This window comes from Lactuca virosa, chromosome 7 (assembly GCF_052849685.1).
Source record: "Lactuca virosa cultivar CGN04683 chromosome 7, Lactuca_virosa_CGN04683_v6, whole genome shotgun sequence".
Taxonomy (NCBI): domain Eukaryota; kingdom Viridiplantae; phylum Streptophyta; class Magnoliopsida; order Asterales; family Asteraceae; genus Lactuca; species Lactuca virosa.
Window position 1 is genome coordinate 6,890,586 of NC_136432.1, and position 20,654 is coordinate 6,911,239.

The following is a 20,654-nucleotide window of genomic DNA, read 5'->3' on the forward strand; positions in this document are numbered from 1 at the left end:
TTGGCTTGGTGAAGGAAGCTTGAAGCTTAGGAGAAGAAGGAGGAAGTTGGAGGGTGCAAGGAAGTGTGGTAGATCCGAAATCTACCCTGGGAGAAGCTCCTAACCAGGTAAGAAAGCTCCTTCTTAATCTTTAGTATAATAGATTCCCTTTTTGTCCCTTATATGTGGATTTCAAGACCTTAAACCTCCCAAACTCTGTGTGTTTATACCCTAGGAGCTTAGATTTATGGGTTGGAACCATTGCATGTCTCAGTTTTGGCCAGAATGGGTGAAGAGTCGAAGGGTACTCGGCGAGTGCCAAAGTGCACTCGGCGAGTTCCATGAAGATGGCCTTAGACTCGGCGAGTTGGATAAACAACTCGGCGAGTCCTATGAAGATTGCCTAGTACTCGGCGAGTCGTTCTTCAAACTCGGCGAGTCCCTTGAATATAGCCTTGAACTCGACGAGTTGTTCTTCCAACTCGGCGAGTCATATGATCAGTCACTAGGATAAGAAGGGTTTAAGTGTAGGAGGTCCAACCCTCCGTAGTCGCACGTGGAATTAGCAATTTAACGTGTAGCTATAGTCCCAAAATCTCCAAATCTCCAAGGTTGATGTTCTGATGGAAGATTGGAGCGATTTGCAAGATCTGTTCGTCGGACTCGGCGAGTCACCCCCTTGGACTCGGCGAGTCCAGTCGCGGGTTTGTTAGTTGTCCCTGTCTAGCGAGTCAGGCTGACTCAGTGAGTGGGAACAGGGACCCGACGAGTCAGAGTCGGGCTAGACATAGAAGGACTCGGCGAGTCGTCATATGGACTCAGCGAGTCCAGTCAATCAGAAGGTTGACTTTGACCAAGGAGTTGACTTTGACCGGTCATTTGACCTTAGGGGTATTTATGAGTACCTAATCCATGTTTACGGATTTATAGCCGGAGGGATTACCGGTGCGGCAGCCAGGCGTAGTCTGAGCAGGTTTTCGGCAGCTACTCTCGAGGTGAGTTTCCTTCCTGTAGGGACGGGTCTAAGGCACCAAGGCCGGCCCGTATAGACGATTTGTTAGTATCGGAGTGTGGGCGGAGCCCGTATCTCATAGCTGAGTTTAATTGCGATATATGCCAGTATGATAGAATTGCTTATACTTGTTGTCTGTGTGATACTTGTATGTTATGGTTTAGTGGCAGAGTGTGGGCGAGGCCCGTATCTCTCAGAAAGTAGAGTGTGGGCGAGGCCCGTATCTCCTAGCTAGTAGGGTGTGGGCGAGGCCCGTATCTCTATGGGTGTGGGCGAGGCCCGTATCTCTTAGTTGTTCATTATATGATTGCATGGTATGTGGCATTATGGGGGAACTCACTAAGCTTCGTGCTTACGTTTTATAGTTTTGTTTTCAGGTACCTCTTCAGCTAGGGGACAGGAGTCGGCGCGGTAGCGGCATATCACACACTCTCATGTTTTCCGCACTATGGATTTTCTGGGATGTACTCTGAATATTTTACTATGATGTTACCGGTTCTCAGACATAAATTAATATTATGAATGTTTTGTAACGATGTTTTTATGAATTAACCTAATTTAAAAATGAAATTTTTAGCTGGTATTTTTGGGATGTTACAGGTTCATTCCTTAATAGATTTATTTAAGATTTGAGATTCGTTCTCACAAAATGAGTTAATCGGAACCGAAATATGTTCTCTAAATAGAGTTAATCAAACTCCTTATAGGAGATTGAGCAGATTTTAGGAGTAATACAATGGTTACGTTTAATTCAAGTGAAATAGACCGACCGAATACAAATCCCTTGGGATCTTAGAAGTTCCCCAACGGTTCTGCAAGACAAACATAAACTCGCAGTAACGTAGAAATTAATAACAAACAAGACCAATCAGATGGAAGATCAAGTCCACAATATCATACTAACACAATAAGTGTCAATCAACAAGAACCAACACCAAAACCCTAGATTTGACATAATTGGTGTCAAATCTACAGGGTTTACAGTAAACAAAACAAAAAATGAAAGCGGAAACAGAAAGGAGCTACAAACGCTAACCTTGTTACGAAATCGTCGTAGATTAACAATCAAAGCACCTATAGCTCTAATACCATATAAAGAAACTAGAAACTCAAGGATTTCTCAACATGATCAATTTATTCACTATCAACCAATTGTTTATGCACCAAACAGTTACAAAGAAAACCTCACTACAAAATACACTTACTCTCTCAAACAGAAGATAGTTTATACAATGAACAATACAAACCCTAATCTAAGAGGAAACCGTAATCTGCGAAGAATGAGAGAAGGATATCTACAAGTATATGAGATGATGAATGAACGAATGAGTTGCAAACCCTCAAAATAAACAATACATAGTTAAATCCACATACCCGCGCACCAACTACAACCTGCAGTACTAATGACAAAACTAACCCAACAGTTTATAGGAAGTAACACAATATACCCAATAACAAATAATGTTAAGTTTGATTATAAAAAATGTTATATTCTTAACACGACATGTTTGTAATTTTTCATAAATTATGATTTAGATATAATTGGTCGTCGGTTAAAAGGTTAATATATATATATTTTTTCGTTCGATATGTTCGTTCAAAAACTTTAGCAAAAATCACATACTTATTTAGGCCTCCCTCCTAATGGTTCACTTTCTTTCAAACTTCCCTAACTTTGTTATAAATCTTAGGGATAATGACTTAAAAGGGTAATGTATTTTTCGATTTGTACACATTTAGTCACTGAGTTTTTTTTCGTCCACATTTACCCCTTCAACTTGTTAAACTGTACACATCCAGTCCTTATGACCGGCTACTCCAGGTTAGCCGGTAAAAATGACTTAATAGGGTAATATATATCTCACTTTGTACACATTTAGTCCTTAATATATATATATATATATATATATATATATATATATATATATATATATATATATTGCAAAATAAGTCATTTTTGTTTTTGTACTCATTAAATACTTATGAATGATTTCTTTAGTTTTTTCTCACGAAATCGTACGTGGGAAATTTATTAATGAAGTGTTTGGGCCTTTTGATGTTTATGTCCATCGCGATCTCGACTACTTGGTTGCTTATGTCATGTGTTCTGAACGTCATAACTTCTTCATACGATCTCAAATTTTAACGATCTTTATATATCCATACGTTCGTATTTTAGTCTACTACAACTTTTATTTGGATTACTCCAATTAAAAAAATAATATATTTTTACTTACGATTTTTATATCCATATGCAAAGGCAGATTTAACCTGGTCCCAGTGTTCCACCGGTAACACCTGTTTTTCTGTCCGCAGTGGAAAAATTTTCGATTTTTTTTCGTTTATAACTATTTTTCATGTATAAGCAACACATATTTCATCTCGGCAACACCTACTATGTATTCCTGCGTCTGCCCCTGTCCATACGTTTTTTATGAATGCATGTATGAATGTTTTTTTTTATAAAACCGTAAGTAAAAATATATTACATTTTAACGGGAGTAATCTTAATGAAAAAATGAACACGTGGATATAAAGATCGTTAAAATCTGATATCGTATGAAGAAGTTACAGCGTTCAGAATACAATACCTAAGCCAAACCACAAGACCTACGCAACCAAGCAGTCGATATCATGTTGGACATAAACATCAACAACCCCAAACAACTCATCAATGATGTCCCACGTAAGATGTCGTGAGAAAAACCTAAAGAAATCATTCATAAGTACTGAATGAGTATAAAAAAGGACTTATTTGAAACAAAAAAATGTTAAGGACTAAATATGTACAAAAATATTAAGGATTAAATGTGTACAAAATGAAAAATATATTATCCTATTAAGTCATTTTTCCCGGCTAACCTGAAGTAATCGATCATAAAGACTGAATGGTACAGTTTAACAAGTTAAAGAAGTAAATATGGATGAAAAAAAACTAGGTGACCAAATATATAGAAATCGAAAAATATATTATATTTACTATTATTTCAAAAAATAAAATAAATTAATAAATCTGGGCCTCCCTCCGAATGGTTCACTTTCTTTCAAGCATTAGGGCCGGTCTGTGACCGGTAACCGGTTTATGTAAGTCCGATGACATCGGTCCAAGTTTTTTACCACGTGATCAAGACCCGAACCAGTTTAGAGATTTCATCCCGTCTCGTTGGCGGGAAAATGCTCATCCCCATTCATCATAATTAGGGTTTCTTTCCAAACCAAACGATCGAGCCAATCAGCCTTATTATTTTTGCTTAATTGACCGCATATCCACTTGATTCAAGCTTTGTGCGTGTTTCTTTGAAGAATTCAGAATGAACAAAGTAGACAGTCCGCAGGTTACAAAAAGAAAAACGAGATTATCATCTTACACCCCAAATGCGATCGAAAGCGCTACAACAACCATCAAACTTCAACCCCTTACGCTTCGTGATCTCGTGTTTGGAGAAGAAGAACCCCTAACTTATGATGATTTGATTTCTAGTCTACCCGGAAGACGAAACCAAATCTTTGAACTTGTACGCCTTTTGGGTCCGGTGGATTCTCCTGTATCTCCGATATTTGTTTACGGCGGCGCATCGACTGGCAAAACAAGTACGATTCTCCAGGTTTTCCGTCACTTAAACCGGCCATTTGTCTACTCAAGCTGTAGGACCTGTTACAATGCCCGCCAACTGTTTGAAAATATTCTGAACCAGCTATTGCTCCATAGGAAAAGCGAAATTAATGGCTATTCGAGTGCCAAGAAGTGTGAAAAGCAAGCTGATTTTGTTAATCTCTTGAAGGAAGCATTGGTGGGTGTTGTAGATAGTCTGAAAGGTAATTCGGGGAAATCTTCGGGAGGATCCTTCAATGGAAGTATGGTTTACTTGATTTTCGATAGTTTAGAGCTTGTCAGAGACTGGGACAAAAGTTCTACCATATTACCATTTTTGTTCAAGCTTCATGATATTTTGAAGGTTCCTGATGTTGGTTTGATTTTTGTCAGTAGCTCTTCACTCGATACCTTCTATTCAGATACAGGTTTTGTTGATCCTATACCTGTTTATTTCCCTGATTATACAGAAGACGCTCTTAGACAAATCTTGATGAGAAACCAGCCAAACCCAAAACTCTACTCAGCTTTTCTTGAGTAAGTTGCTTAGTTTCTTATATGAGTTTCTGTTCCTTTTATATACTCAGTCTTTTATGACACCTACATATAATTCTGTTTGCCTTTTTTCTTGTTCAACAGTTTGGTGTTGAAGCCTTTCTGTCGAGTAACTAGAAAGCTTGATGAGTTATCGGCTGGTTTATCACCGTTATTTAAGAAATTCTGTGAGCCTTTAGATGACTTGGAGGTTAATCCTGTTGGAGAAAACAAGAGAAAGTTGTTGAATTGTCTTCAACCTCATATTGCTCCTGCTATCAATGAGATATTAAGAGTCACAACCATGTCATCTCAGGTCAACATGAAAAAGAAGAAATCTGGAGCTTCTGATTCCATTGATGAGATAGAGTTTCATATGTCTACTTCCGCAAAGTATCTTGTTATTTCTGCATTTCTTGCTTCCAGAAATCCTGCTACTCTTGATGCATCATTCTTTGATTCGACTGGAGGTCCTGCTAATCAAAAAAAGAAGAGAAAGTAAGTGGTTTGATAATTATTTTGGTGTTAAATAGTGTGATATTGTAACTCATTGTATCTCTGTTTCCACTTTTATCTCCCTTCATAAGATAAGTGTCCTAATGGACTACAGCATTATGGCATAATGAAAAAAAAAATCATGTTTTGGTTGCCACATAGGAATTGAATAGAGCATTCCATCGGGGAGGGGTGTTTCTTTTTGCTAATTTATTGTTGGAATGGAATGATATATTATAATTATAAACTTCTTTTACTTATATAATCTTCAATTATTATTATTTTTATGTTATTTTCAAAAAATAACTAAAAACATTTTTATTGATTATAATTCTATTCTAAAGCTTCATGGTATCTAATTTTTTATTATTGTAAATAATTTTTGAAGTTATATATAAACTATTTTTTTAACTATCTGAAACACATGTAGTATATTTTTTTTACACCAATGTAGTATATCTTTCACATGACATCACAGTTATATATACAATTTATTAATCACATATTTTTATTTGATTAAAGCTTATTTCTATACAATCATATTTTTTCATTATTTATCAGTTTACCTTCATTTATATTTTTAATCATAAATAACAAAACAACATGTTGATTGTTGAATGACTTATTACATTGCTCATTCCTTTCCTTTGTGATTCTTTTCCATCATATGAAAATTTTGACTATCTGAAACATATATAGATATAAATTGGACGACATGAAATATATTTATATGCAATCTAATAAGCGATATATCTTTTTGCTGGATTAAACTTTATTTATATAAAACAGTTTTTTTTTTCTTTATTTATCAGTTAAATTTCATTTAGTTTTCAATTCTACATAACAAAAACAAACAACATGCTGAATGACTCATTCCATTTCTTTCATCCAACCAAACGTGACAATAAAATGTAATGATCCATTCCTTCACATTTCTCACTCTATTCCTTTCTAATTCCATTCCATCATACCAAACATCTAAATCCTTAATAACCCTTTTCATTTACAGGAGCTCAGAAAAATCAAAGGAATTGAAGGAAGCTTTGGAGGAAGAACAGTTCATGAAAGGCCCTGGAACATTTCCATTGGAGAGATTGTTAGCTATTTTTCAGTGTATCACATCAGGTTCAGAGTATCCACTTGAAGAAGAAGATGAGGAAGAAGAAGAAGAAGAAGATAAGAGTCTTATGTCTGACATACTTTTACAAGTATCAAGTCTTTGCAGTGCTAATTTTATAAGCAAAGGTGGAAGCTGTCCATTGGAAGGGTCAACTCGATACAGGTCAACAATTAGCGAGGATTTGGCCTTAAAAGTAACATTTTTAAACTATCATTGTTATGATTCTTTTTATAAAAATTGTTTCTTTTTTTGTGGGTGTCTTAGTTTTCTCTTTGTTGTGCAGGTAGCAAAGAGCCTCAAGTTTCCACTCGCAAAGTACTTATATAGAAAATAGTCCATTTGAAAAAGTCAGATTTTGACATTTGAAGGTCAACTATTGTATGTTACAAAATTTTATATTTTGTAGTTTGAAGCTTATAAGAAAACCAATTATCTCTTTGTAGTGCTTGTTGCTTTATCAGTATGAGAAGTATGAGGTTCATATTGCAGTAAATAAGATTTTCAATTTGTTTAATTAATCCGGTCAAACATGATGAGCGAGTTTAATTAAATTGGTTGGAATTAAAGTTGAAAATTCTGACCTGAATTAGGGTTCAATATGTTAATTTGGACAGTTGATTTATAGCTGTTTCTTTTTAACTTTGAACACTTATTTTGAGTCCAATATAAATGTTGCCGACGTCTACGTTTTAACTTTTAATAACCGAAATAGGTTATATGACTTAATTCTTACGGAAAAAAAGATCAATATTGCTCAAAGCCAAATAAATCATTTTAGTAAGATTTTGGAATATTCAAATAAACAGTTTTAACAAAGCACGGGGTCCCCTAGTAGTAATCTAAATGACATTTTGTGGACGGGTAGGGGAGAAACAAAAAACGGACAAGAAGTTTGTCAGTATCCTTTCTGGAAGACAAAAAATTCATTTGAAAAACTATATCTGCTGGGTCATAATAGTATTATGCATGATTTATTGGACTATTGAGAAGTTCTATAGCCTCTGGTGCAAATATACTGAAAGTATCAAAGGTGAATTGTATAAATATATGTTGATTTTTCATACATGTTTTGTGACCTTGTATGATGACACTTTTAAAACATCATGTCCCATAGTGAAACCTTCACTCTCAGTGACGAGTTTAGAATAGAAATCTACGTAGATCACTATTTAGGTGAACCCGATAGAAATGAAATAACTAAAAAAATACTAGTAATGGGTCGAGCAGGCCCGATCCTGACGGTGGGCAACCCGGGCGGTCGCCCAAGGCCCATGCCTTTAAATGGCCCAAAATTTCTAGAGTATATATAGTATAATTATATAGAGAAAAAACTAACTCATCTAAAAATGTTATGAGAAATATTTTTCTTTAAATTAGTTTTTTTTGTAATGTTTTGACATATTTGTATTTTTTAATATTAATAGTGAATTTTATAACAATGTCTCTATTTTCTATTTAATTTTTACTATATATATGACTTTGGGGGCCCATTTTTCTCTTTTCGCTCTGGACCCACTATATCTTTGGACCGGCCCTGGGGTCGAGTCATATAAGAAAAAAAAATTAAAGTTGTTACAATTGTACCCTAAGAGGTCTAATATCTTGATATATATCCACAATCGTATCATACTAATACTATCTAAAACACTTTTTTCAATATATGACACTAAATTAATTTGAGAAATAAAAACAATCAAATGAAATTATATTAATTGAATCAAAGACAATCCATATTAAAACATACCACAAGAAGTGATGAAACCTACCACACAAAGCCTATTGTTGGCGCCAAGATTAGAGATTAAACATTAAATTGATTATGTCTTGGACTTCTGATTTCATTATATCTGTTCATAAGTATGAAGAAGATTAGAAGAATGGTAAACCGTAGAAGGCAATCATTATCAATCACAAGTTCACAATTGAGAATCTTCGAAGTTAAAACCTTATGTGAAGAAGAAAGCAATGGATTGCGGGTCGAAACTGATGTGAATGTGAGGCTGCCGGTGGCTGGAGTGAGGAGAACAGACGACCCAATCGAGTGATCGATAGGAGTGACTTCAGTCTTTGGTTGTTCCTTGTGATTTGCTTGATTGCGTCATGCGAATTTGCTAGAAACAAACGAGCAATTCACATCAAATTTGTATCTTTTTTCTTTTTTTAATTTTAAAAGGTATTGGGTTAATTCATGGTGGACAATATTTGAAATAAACTAAAAATTGTACCATTGAAATACAAAAGATGGGCTAATAGTCCATGCCAAATAAATTAAGGTAGGTCATCCATAAATTTTAAGGTAGGTAACAAAATTTTTTATTAATTACTTGTAACACAAATATTTTTTTAGGTGGGTCAAGTGACCTACCTTCACTTGCAATAGCCTCGCCTTCCTCAAATCTACAAGAAGGGTAATCTATTTAAGATCCAAATATGTGTGTTTTTCTCCAACCCATCCAAAAATTATATTGTCAGCCGGTTAAATTGTTGATTTTCCTTTCAATAGGTTAGTCAAAAAGTCAAAAAGTTCTGACGTTTCTTTTTTAACGAAACATCAACTTGTTAAATACATCAAAGAGAACATTTATAACCATATCATCCAGTACTTAAAACCTGGGAGCTCTCTATAATATACAACATGCTCCCCCAATAAATCCAAACATGCCTTATGACAAATTGGGCATGCTTGCATGGTGGAAAGATTAACAGCCACAATTCTTGATTTTGAATGCAATGATATGAGATTTATTAACAGCCCAAACTTTTATGAGTGGTAAGTTTTGAATTTGATTTATCTCGGTGAACCAACCATGGCCGGTTTTTATGGGCCCGGTTACAACGACTTATCCATGCTCGTGTCCAATTTAGCTTATGTGAACTAAAACGGAATGATTCAGGCACGATCATAAACCCAATTTTGTACACCATGTTTATTCTTGGGTCCACTGATCTCAAACCCAATTTCGTACACCATATTTATTCTTGGGTCCATTGATTCGAGTCTTGGAAATGAGAAACATTGATGCATGGTGCCACATGGCCTTTTGTAATAGCTCTAAACCAATAAAGTGTATTATTGTGGATATCATTTAATTCCATGTTACGTTAATTGAAAACTTAATAATGATTTTTGATAATGTGATACGAATATTATTTACCAGAGGTAGTATTGATATGCTTTATTGTTTTTCTCTTGTTGCTTGTGCTCTTTTTCTCATAATTGAAAGAACACCATCATCCAAACATACCATGAGGTAATATTTATACATTGCACATGGAATGTGAATTACTTTTTTTATTTCATGGAACAAGTGGTTGCTTGTTGACACTATGGAGTAATATGTTTATGGGTTAATTTGGGACTATGGATTGATATGCACATGATCATAGTAGTTAATTTTAGACTGTTGCATGAAATATGGTTTTGGCTTTAGACGTAAAAGAAACGAGTGGCTTTCTAAGATATTTTAAATGTACTATGTATTGTAATTATAACTTATTATTATTGTTATTTATAAATTTCGGTCTATACCCTTTTTAATTTTTATTGTTTTTATAAATAGAGTAAATTACAGTTTTAGTTCTTATTATATTCATCTGTAGTTTTAGTTTAACTTTTCAACGTTTGACATGATTCGTCGATATTGTTTCAAAAAGTTGCATGCATGATCTATGAGACTGTTACCGTCCGATGAGTTTCGTGAAGTACATGTCCAGCCAAATGGGTAGGCAAGCAGGGTGATCGCCCCAAGCCTTGCAAAAAGCAGGGGCGCCCAAATTTATTTCTATTACGTAATGTATAAATACTTTTATATGTAAATTTAATATTGTAGACGTTTTAGATGACATTGTAGAAGTGCATCTCTTTCAAAGACTAGAAATTCGATTCCCTTTGTGCTCTAATTTATTAAAATTAGTTATTTTAATCAATTTTTATAGAAGTTTTTGTTAAATCATATATTAAAAAGGGTCAGTTTGTCATAATTTATCGTTAAATCATAATTTTTTGCTATACATGAATTACTAAGGATCCATTTTCACAACTTTTGTGATTAAAGGTTTTCGTCAAATATATATTAGTTTCTAAACTGGATGATTATTTAGAGTATATACAACATGAACTTTTTTTTTATAACTATGTATTTTTTTTACTTGACAACTTATTATCATTAGAGTAGATATCTTTTTTGTTCTTTTATTTTAACCATTCGTGATCAATTTATTTTACAACTTATACATTTAACCGTTATATTTTAACCACATTTCATTTTACCTCTTTAATTATAATTTATTTTTAAATATTTTTTATTTCTTTACTAACTAATTATTCCTATTAACTATTTAATAACATCTTATTTATAAATATAATTTTTATGACGGTAATATAATATTTTCAATGTTTTTATTTTATTTTTGTAACTATAACATTATACTTTTTCGTATTTTACGTACATAAATAATGAACCGATATATTTGTATTTATATAGTCATATTAAAATAGTGTTTGTGTTTAAAAATAGACTAATTAAAGGAAGAAGTTTTATAAAACATTTTAGAAAGATGAGGGTAAATTAGTTAAATTTATGAAAAAAGCTAAGTAAATAACCTTAACCATTGGAGCATTCATTTATTTAGATGTCAAGATTAAATAAATGATGATGTGTAACTTGTTTTAAGTCATAACATAGTGTAGCCATTAGAGATGATGTTCTTAGACGGCTTACTTTAAAACTATTTAAAAAATTTCTGAAATATATTACTAGAAAAGATATTTCAAAACAATATTTATTTAAGACAAAAAATAATGTGGTTAAATCAGTAATGTTGTTTACCTTCCAAAATGTAGTATCGGGTTCAAATCGTTGTGAAATTTAATTTTTAATTTAACTTTCTTTCTAAAATTTTAACAAAAAATAATAAAAGATTTTATATATTAAAATGTAAACTTTTGTTCTTACATTTTTTTTGAACAATCACATATTATTAAAAGAACTAACAAGAACTAGAGAGGAAAACCAATGACAAAGATTCATAAAGAAGAAGGTTTTGCAACCACTTAGACCAAGTAATACAATTTTTGCTATTTCTTCTAGTAAACCAATTAAAAGAATGAATAACTATACTTTCAAAAATATGACTCTTCCTCGTGTTGTTCGTCTTGAAGAATTCTCTATTTCTATTCGGCCAAAACATAAATGGTTGTGATAACAGTTACTTCAATCTTCCTTCATTTCAACCCCAAAACCGAAATACTATCAATCTACTTCATGATCTCCGAGACATTTGTGAACAAAGGAAAATGAAGGTCAAGCCACTTAAGAAATTTTCTACATATTTCTTTTACCACATCACACTCCACAAAAACACGTCCATAATCTTCAATCTGAACAGAACATAAAGGGAATAACACAAAATAGAGATTTATACCCCTAATCACCAAATTGTTACGAGTAGGTAATCTATCCAAGATGGTTCTCCAAAGATGAATATTAAGTTTAATAGGGACAAACTTGTACCATCTCGTCTCGTGCACCCCTTCCTCTAAATTTTTGGAATTCATAAATCTTCTAGTATTATTAACAGTAAAGCCTTCCACTGGTTCGATACCCCACTCCCAGCTGTCTGACCTATCAACACACGTAACATGTGAAATAGTCTCAATTAACAACGTGGGTTGAGAAGTCGTGCCCCTACCATCACGGAATTGGAGATTCCAACTCCAAACCCTACCTGTTTCAGTCCATCTAACTGTCACCCAACAATCTTTCACATGTTCCAAAGCATAAAGTCCAGGGGACCGAGAAGAGAGTTTTTCATTACCATTCCAAACGTCATTCCAGAAACGAGTATTTTTACCATTTCCAAGACATATAATGAAAATTGAATGAGGATATATTTGGAGAGCATCGAACTTATCAAAGGCTTTCACAAGGTTAGACCACACCCTCTCCCCTCAGTTTTAGAGAAGACGAACCTAAGCCACTATGCATACCATATATATTTTGAATCACCTTAACCCATAACGCATCCTCCTCATTATAAAAAAGCCATCTCCATTTTATAAGCAAAGCCAAGTTGAAAGCTTTTAAACTTCCAATTCCCAAGCCGCCTTTTTTTCCTTAGAGTTTAAAACCAAAAGCCATTTAACCCAAGGAATCTTTCTGCCAACTCTGAGCAGTCGGGAGCCTGCTCCGAACCTGCTGGATCCGCTCTGTAGTCTTGAGTACTACCTCAGTACTCCCATGACTCTCTGACCGACCTCACCCCAACAGATTGGGGTCCTACACTTCCTCCCGTATAGCATCTCGAACGGAGGTCGGTCTATGCTGGCGTGGTAACTATTGTTATACGAAAATTCCGCTAACGGAAGATACGTATCCCAACTGCCACCGAAATCCAAAACACATGCGTGTAACATGTCGTGGAGAGTCTGTATCATCCTCTCGCTCTGTCCGTCTGTCTGAGGGTGGAAAGCGGTTCTGAAGTGGAGACGAGTACCCATCTCTTCGTGAAACCGCTTCCAAAATCTGGAAGTGAAACGGACATCTCGGTCTGACACCACCGAGACAGGCACTCCATGTCGTGCCACTATCTCACGCACGTATATCTCGGCCAACTTCTCGGCCGATATGCTTTCCTAGATCGGAATAAAATGAGCGCTCTTGGTCAACCGATCCACGATGACCCATATCGAATCTACTCCACGTGTGGTCCTGGGAAGCTTGGTAATGAAATCCATGGTGATATCCTCCCATTTCCACACGGGAATGTCTAGAGGCTGCATCTTGCCGTGTGGTCTCTGGTGCTCAGCCTTGACCTTCCTGCAGGTCAAGCACCTCTCCACATACCACGCTATGTCCCGTTTCATGCATGGCCACCAGTAATCAGGGCGAAGATCCCGATACATCTTCGTCGCCCCAGGATGGATGGAGAACCTCGACTTATGGGCCTCATCCATCAGAACCTGCCATACTCCGCCTCAGTACGGAACCCATACCCTCCCATGCAGGGTCAATAACCCTCAGCTATCATAATCAAACGAGGCCACCCGGCCTACAATCCTCTCGTACTTCTAGCACTCTTCCTTCAGGCCCTCAACCTGCGCCTCTCTAATCTGCTCCAGCAGTGGAGTAATCACTGTCATCCTCAAGCATATATCTCTAATCGGATTCGCCACAGCCTTGCGGCTCAAGGCTTCGGCCACCACATTGGCCTTGCCCGGGTGGTAAAGGATCTCACAGTCATAATCCTTCACCACATCTAACCACCGACGCTGCCTCATGTTCATATTTGGCTGATCCATGAGGTACCTCAAACTCTTGTGGTCCGTGTAAATGGTACAACGGACCCCATAGAGGTAATGCCACCAAATCTTGAGAGCGAACACTACAACCCCCAACTATAAATCATGCGTTGGATAGTTAGCCTCGTGAGGCTTCAGCTGCCTCGACGCGTAAGCTATCACATGACCCCTCTGCATCAGGACTACACCCATTCCCGTAATCGACGCGTCACAATAAACCACGAAGTCATCAACTCCCTCGGGCAGAGTCAAAATCGGTGCCTCGCATAACCACTGTCTGAGAGTCTCGAAGGCTGCCTGCTACTCAGGCCCCCAGCGGAATGTCACCGACTTCTTGTTCAGTCGGGTCAAAGGGAAAACAATCTTGGAGAAATCCTGGATGAACCTCCTGTAATAACCTGTTAGACCAAGAAAACTCCGAATCTCAGTTGGAGACCTCGGAACCTCCCACTGCATCACGACCTCTATCTTGGCCGGATCGACCAGAATACCCTTCTGGTTGACGAGATGCCCAAGAAACTGCACCTCGTGCAACTAAAACTTACACTTTGAGAACTTCACGAAAAGTCTCTCATTCCTCAGTGTCTCCAGCACCTCCCTCAGGTGCTCCTCATGCTGCTCCTGGGTCTTGGAATAGACCAAGATATCATCAATGAAAACTATTACAGACCGATCCAGCATCGGTCTGCACACTCGGTTCATGAGGTCCATGAATGTGGCTGGAGCATTGGTGAGCCCAAACGACATCACCACGAACTCATAGTGCCCATAGCGAGTCCTACAAGTTGTCTTCTGGACATCCTCATCCATGACTAGCATCTGGTGATAACCCGATCGCAGATCAATCTTGGAGAACCAAGATGTACCCTGTAGCTGGTCAAACAAATCATCAATCCTCCGGAGGGGGTAACGGTTCTTCATCGTTACCTTATTCAGCTCCCGGTAGTCTATGCACATCCAATGCGAACCATCCTTCTTCTTCACGAAAAGGATCGGTGCTCCCCATGGTGAACTACTCGGTCTGATAAATCCCTTGTCTAGCAGCTGCGTAGACAACTCCTGCATCTCGGGAGGAGCCAACCGATATGGTGCCTTGGCTATCGGAGCCGCACCAGGGACTAAGTCGATCCTGAACTCAACCTGTCTCTCCGGAGGTATCCCAGGAAAATCCTCCTGGGAATACATCTGAGTACTCTCGCACGACCGGTATATCATCCACTGTCACCTTACCCTTATCCCGGGTATCCATTATATAAGCGGCATAACCTACGCAACCCTGCTGAAGGTAACACATCGCCCTCGCTGCTGAACATAAAACCGCTCCGCGCTGTGGCCTCTCGCCCTGAATCACTAACCCTCCCCCACCAGGAGTCTGAACCCTCACTAGCTGCTGCTCGCAGTCGATCACTGCCCCATTGGGGCTCAGCCAATCCATACCCACTACAACCTTATTCCCTCGCAGGGGAATAAGAACCAGGTCCACTGAAAACTGCTCATCAAATAATTGTAGTGTACAACCTCTGTGAACCCTTGCAACCCTAACGGTCCTGTCATCTGCTATCTCCACATCAAGTGGGAAATCCACCTCCCCCGGAGCTCCTACGAATCGCTTGCTGACCGCAAGCGACACAAAAGATTGGGTTGCACCCGAATCAAACAGTACCAAGGCTGATATACCGTTCACTAAGAACGATCCTATAATAAACACATAAACATAAGTAATAATCATAACAAATAGAAAGATGAAGAGAGAATACATACCCGTCACAACAGCGGGAGTTGCACGTGCCTCCTCAGCAGTAAGCTGAAAAGCCCTGCTCCTCTCCGTTGGCGCCTCTGCCCGGCCCTGACGGCCATCTGTAATCCTCAACGTGGAAGGAGCGGGTGCCGCCACCTGTCTTGCTGTTTCCAGACTCTGGCATTGGGCCTTCTTGTGGCCCCTCTGATTGCATTGGAAGCAAATCAGATCTGAAACTGTTGTGATGTTGGTAGTTGTACAATCCCTACTCATATGTCCAGTTTGGCCGCACTTGAGGCAGCCTGAACTCTGTCACAACTAGCAAATTAAGGTTAGATCTTAATCCGTGTACAAGATGATTCCTCCATGTAAACTTACAAGGACCCAACTAGTAAAAAATTCAAACTACGGCGCCATTTAAGTTCATACTTTCATATATTGTGATTCAAACCCAAAACTCGATCAAATAATCCAAACCCAATCATTTTGGGCCCTAACCCATAAATTCTCAACCCAAAACCCTTATCGGACCAAAACTTCTTTATTGGGCCCTATTGGGCCGATAATCTTCCCTTTGGTTTTGATGAGCCGAAAACCACTCATTGTGCCCTAATGGGCCGAAAACTTTTATTATACAATATTTTGAGCCAAAAACCCATACATGGGCGTTAGTTGGGCCGAGACCCCTCTTGGGCCGGTTAGGGTTTGTTTAAAAAAAAGAAAAGAAAAGAAATAAGCATGGATTTTGAGTTTGACACCTCACAATAATCCTCCATGCAATAACACTTTTGCCCTCCATACTTCTATGCATTTCACATCAAAGTCTCACAAGTCAACTTTATCTCCCTCTCCATCTCTCTACCTCTCGGCCTATATACACACACACACCCTTCACAAATCACACTTTCCTCACTAAACTCTAAATAACAATCCTTCTCCTTCTCTTCAAAAATTCCATGGGTGTGTGCATATGTTAGCTTCAAAAAGACCCCTTTAAAGATTCACAAACTTGGTAAGTTCTAGGTTAAACTCAAGGTGTTTTATTTCAAGAATATACTAAGATCATTCTTCTTACAACCTCATCTTCGTGTTTAATGTAATGCCCGTGTTTTTGGGCTAGGCATTAATATTGATGTGATAGTCTATGTTAACCTTTGTAACTTATTTTTGTGACAACCGTCAAATTCAAGTCAAAGTCAACAAGTCAAGGTCAACAAGTCAAACCGGTCAAACTAAATTACTACTTGTATGCTAAAAGTTATTCTATGTATAAACATGTACATTTGTATGTCAAGAATTCAAGTGTCTTGAAGAATCTATGTGTTAACAATGTAAAAACCCTAAAAAGGGAGTTAAACGCATCAAAACGCGACTAAGGACCCTTGCGGGGACTTAAAACAATCATAAACGAAGCATAACGGGATTCGCGAACCTTGCATTACGAGATTATGCGATAATAATGGCTAAGATCAAATCTCTCCCAAATCTCTCCAAGTATGTGAAATCTCTCTCAAATCTCTCCAAGTATGTGAAATCTCTCCCAAATCTCTCCAAGTATGTGAAATCTCTCCAAGTATGTGAAATCTCTCCAAGTATGTGAAATCTCTCCCAAATCTCTCCAAGTATGTGAAATCTCTCAAAGTATGTGAAATCTCTCCCAAATCTCTCCAAGTATGTGAAATCTCTCCCAAATCTCTCTCAAACTTTTTATAGTCATCCGGGTCATCCCGACCCTTAACTTGGTCAAAAATCACGCAAAACGGAAAGATTTCTTGAAAAATAGCCATATAGAACCGAACTTCTTAGGAACCAAACCTCTTAAGAACCGAACCTCTTAGGAACCGAACCTCTTAGGAGCCGAACCCTTCTAATGGGAACCGATGTCACACCCCCGAACCAGACGGCGGAAACGTCCGAGGGCTCGCGTGACTTAAATTGAAATATCATCACAATGCATATATATGAAACATAACACATGCATCACCAACCATTACATAGTACAACTGACATTATTTACATCAAGTACAAGGTTTACATTACATGATTCCCAAATATAAAGTGTTTGGTGATTAGCAACTACAAAAGAAATTTTCAACACGCTGGAGGCTTCCTTGTCTAACGATTTCCTGAGAATACAAGTTATTTTGAAAACGGTCAACATATATAATGTTGGTGAGTTCATAAGTGTGTTTGATGTAAAGTAGTTCATGTCATTCGAAAAATCCAGAAAATCCGATATTTTCTGTATTAAAACTTTTCTTCAAAAGGTGGTGATGATCCTGTAAGTATATGCATGAATGATTTCAAGACGTGAATAAAGGAGAAATTTTGCATTATAGTTTTTGAAAGTACAAATGAGCAAGATTGGTTTCCCCGGGAAACCCGATGTTTCCCGATAAAAAAAAGTTATGATTGTTTTGCATTATTGTATCGTTACATCGAATGAATATGATTTCCCTTGATTAATGATATCGGATTTCTATGTGAGTCGTTATAACCATGCATGATAATGACTAGTTCGTTTGTCTTGGTATTCTAATGAACACCGAAATTTGATCTTAAGACTTTGTCACCCTAGACTGGCCGAGTCTAACTGTAGCGAACAGCTTAGGTGTGGGGGAGTCACCCCCGTATAGATCTATACACAAACTCTCGCTCTCCCTCCAGGAGACTTTGATTACAACTACAGACTACGACCGACACTTATTGGTGTCACCCGTTATTACTCACTCAATCCACATGAATTTGATTAGCCTTGATTAATGATCTGATTTTAGTTTACTTGAAGAGAAGTTAAGCCTAACAGACGAGAAGAAGAGGACTACTAGGCCCTACTAATTTCGTATGTTATTTAAGGCTGTCGAGTATACGAAAAGCGCATTGCCCATTTCGCATAAAATTTATTTGGACCTTACTAGTAATGCTAATGGGCCACTGAGGCCCAATAGCATGTAAAAACCATTGAGGGTCCCTTAAGCATGTAATTGGGTCACAGGAGGCCCAATAACATGTATTATTTATGTTGGGCCCAAAAGCCATGTTAACGAGTCATGAAGGCCCATTAAGCATGATTAGAATCTCTCAAGCCCAACCATTTGGACGTTTACTTGTTTTGTATAGAATTAATGTTACGAGTTGTTTAATCGATGTGTCGTATAAATCACGAATTTGTTTTATAACGATTTATAGATTTATAAAAATAGTTATTTTTCTATTTACAACCCATAAGTTATACAGTTTTGTATATTTTGACCTAATTATTATTATTATCAAAATAATTGACCAAAAACATAGTTTGACCTATTCAGCCCCTTATTTCGCAAAGTTGGCAATTTTTGCCCTTTTTATAAAAAAATGACATTTTAGGTCCTTGAACCATTTTTCTTTACATCTTTGACCAAAACACTTATTTAAATAATGTTTTAAGCCCAAAAGTAAATTTTAGAAAGTTTCAACCCTTTAGATAAAAGATTTGCATTTTAGTCCACCTTTTTCGCAATTTTTACATTTTTTACCCAAAATCCAAAATCTTTGCATTTTCAATCCTTTTTAACAAATAAGATCATTTTAAACCCCAGAAATAGATTTATTCACTTTTCTACCCACTGTTTTGAGAAATTTACCATTTCAGCCCCTTCAATCCATATTTTTCGCAACTTCGGGCCTATGGGCCGAAAAGCCCAAAATTTAGCCCAATAAGCCACAAATTTCATTTTTAGTCCTTTGAAAAACATAATGTTCATAGAAATTTCCATTTTAACTGTTTTGGCATTTTGGACCTTGTAAAAACCGTAAATGACAACTTTTTCCCAAACTTTTGTTTATTTGACAAAAATAGTCCAATAATGAGTTTTTATGTTGTAGTGTGTTATTTTAACGCTTGTATATTAGTTTATCTTGACATGTTAAGTGAAATATGAACTAGGTCACATATTTTTCCTTCTTGAACTATAGATCTCGAAATATCTTTCATTTTAGCACATATATATATATATATATATATATATATATCACAAAAACACAAGAAATCACACATATCATACAAATACACATAGATCTTCACATTTTACTTGCATTCTCCCCCATAAAACATATGAAAACCGAAAATAGAGGGGTATGAACTCACCTTAGGTTTGTTGCTTCGGTTTTGAAGAAAGAAAATGGAAGAGTTTGACCCTAGGAAGCCTTCTTGGGTGGATCTCGAACTTAGAGTTTTCTAGGATGATGATCATGAGTTTGTATGAGTTTAGAAGAGATTCTTGATGAAATAAAGAGACTAGATTATGGATCCAAGCATCAACTTACCTAGGATGATGATTCTTGTGGAAGAACCTCCTTGAAATGTTCCAAGATCTCAAAAATTTGAATGGAGAAGAGGATGTGCTTGAGAGTGTTTGGGATGAGAGTTTGAAGATGTGTGTGTGTGTGTTTGGTGATCCTCGGCCGAGAGTAGAAGAAAGAGAAGAGAGAGAGGGTGAGGTGACCATTATAGATGCATGTTGGTCCATGCATGGGTACATGGTGTGCAATAAGGAGGTGGCACCTCCCAAAGTCAACCCTCCCCATTTTTACATCTTTTTTTTTTACTTGGGCCGAGAGAGAGAGGAAAGAAGAGAGTAGCTTGGGCCTTTTGTGCTTGAGTCCATAATATGAGGCCCAATTTGATGATTTTTCGGCCCATTGGGCCTTTAGAGTAGTTCACGGCCCAATTTAGCATAAAGGAATGGATTAGAGACTATTAAAGTTATTTGGATTTGTTATGGCCCAATAAGGCCCATTAAGGTAAACCAATCCATTTTAGGCCCATTATGGCCCAAAAAGTTAAGTTTCATGAAAGTGGGTTGAATTTCAAGCACAACATGAATTAGGGTTTACGAGATTACA

The 20,654-nt window shown here is 37.0% G+C and overlaps 1 protein-coding gene across 1 annotated transcript; it reads left to right on the forward strand.

The window, feature by feature from the left end:
- The first annotated feature begins 4,129 nt into the window (after window positions 1-4,129).
- On the forward strand, window positions 4,130-7,168 carry ORC5 (origin recognition complex protein 5). Its single transcript, XM_079058716.1, has 4 exons — window positions 4,130-5,120; window positions 5,223-5,615; window positions 6,622-6,925; window positions 7,016-7,168. The coding sequence occupies exons 1-4, from the start codon at window positions 4,303-4,305 to the stop codon at window positions 7,064-7,066; spliced, it is 1,566 nt and encodes a 521-aa protein (XP_078914842.1). The 5' UTR covers window positions 4,130-4,302; the 3' UTR covers window positions 7,067-7,168.
- Window positions 7,169-20,654: the final 13,486 nt, after the last annotated feature.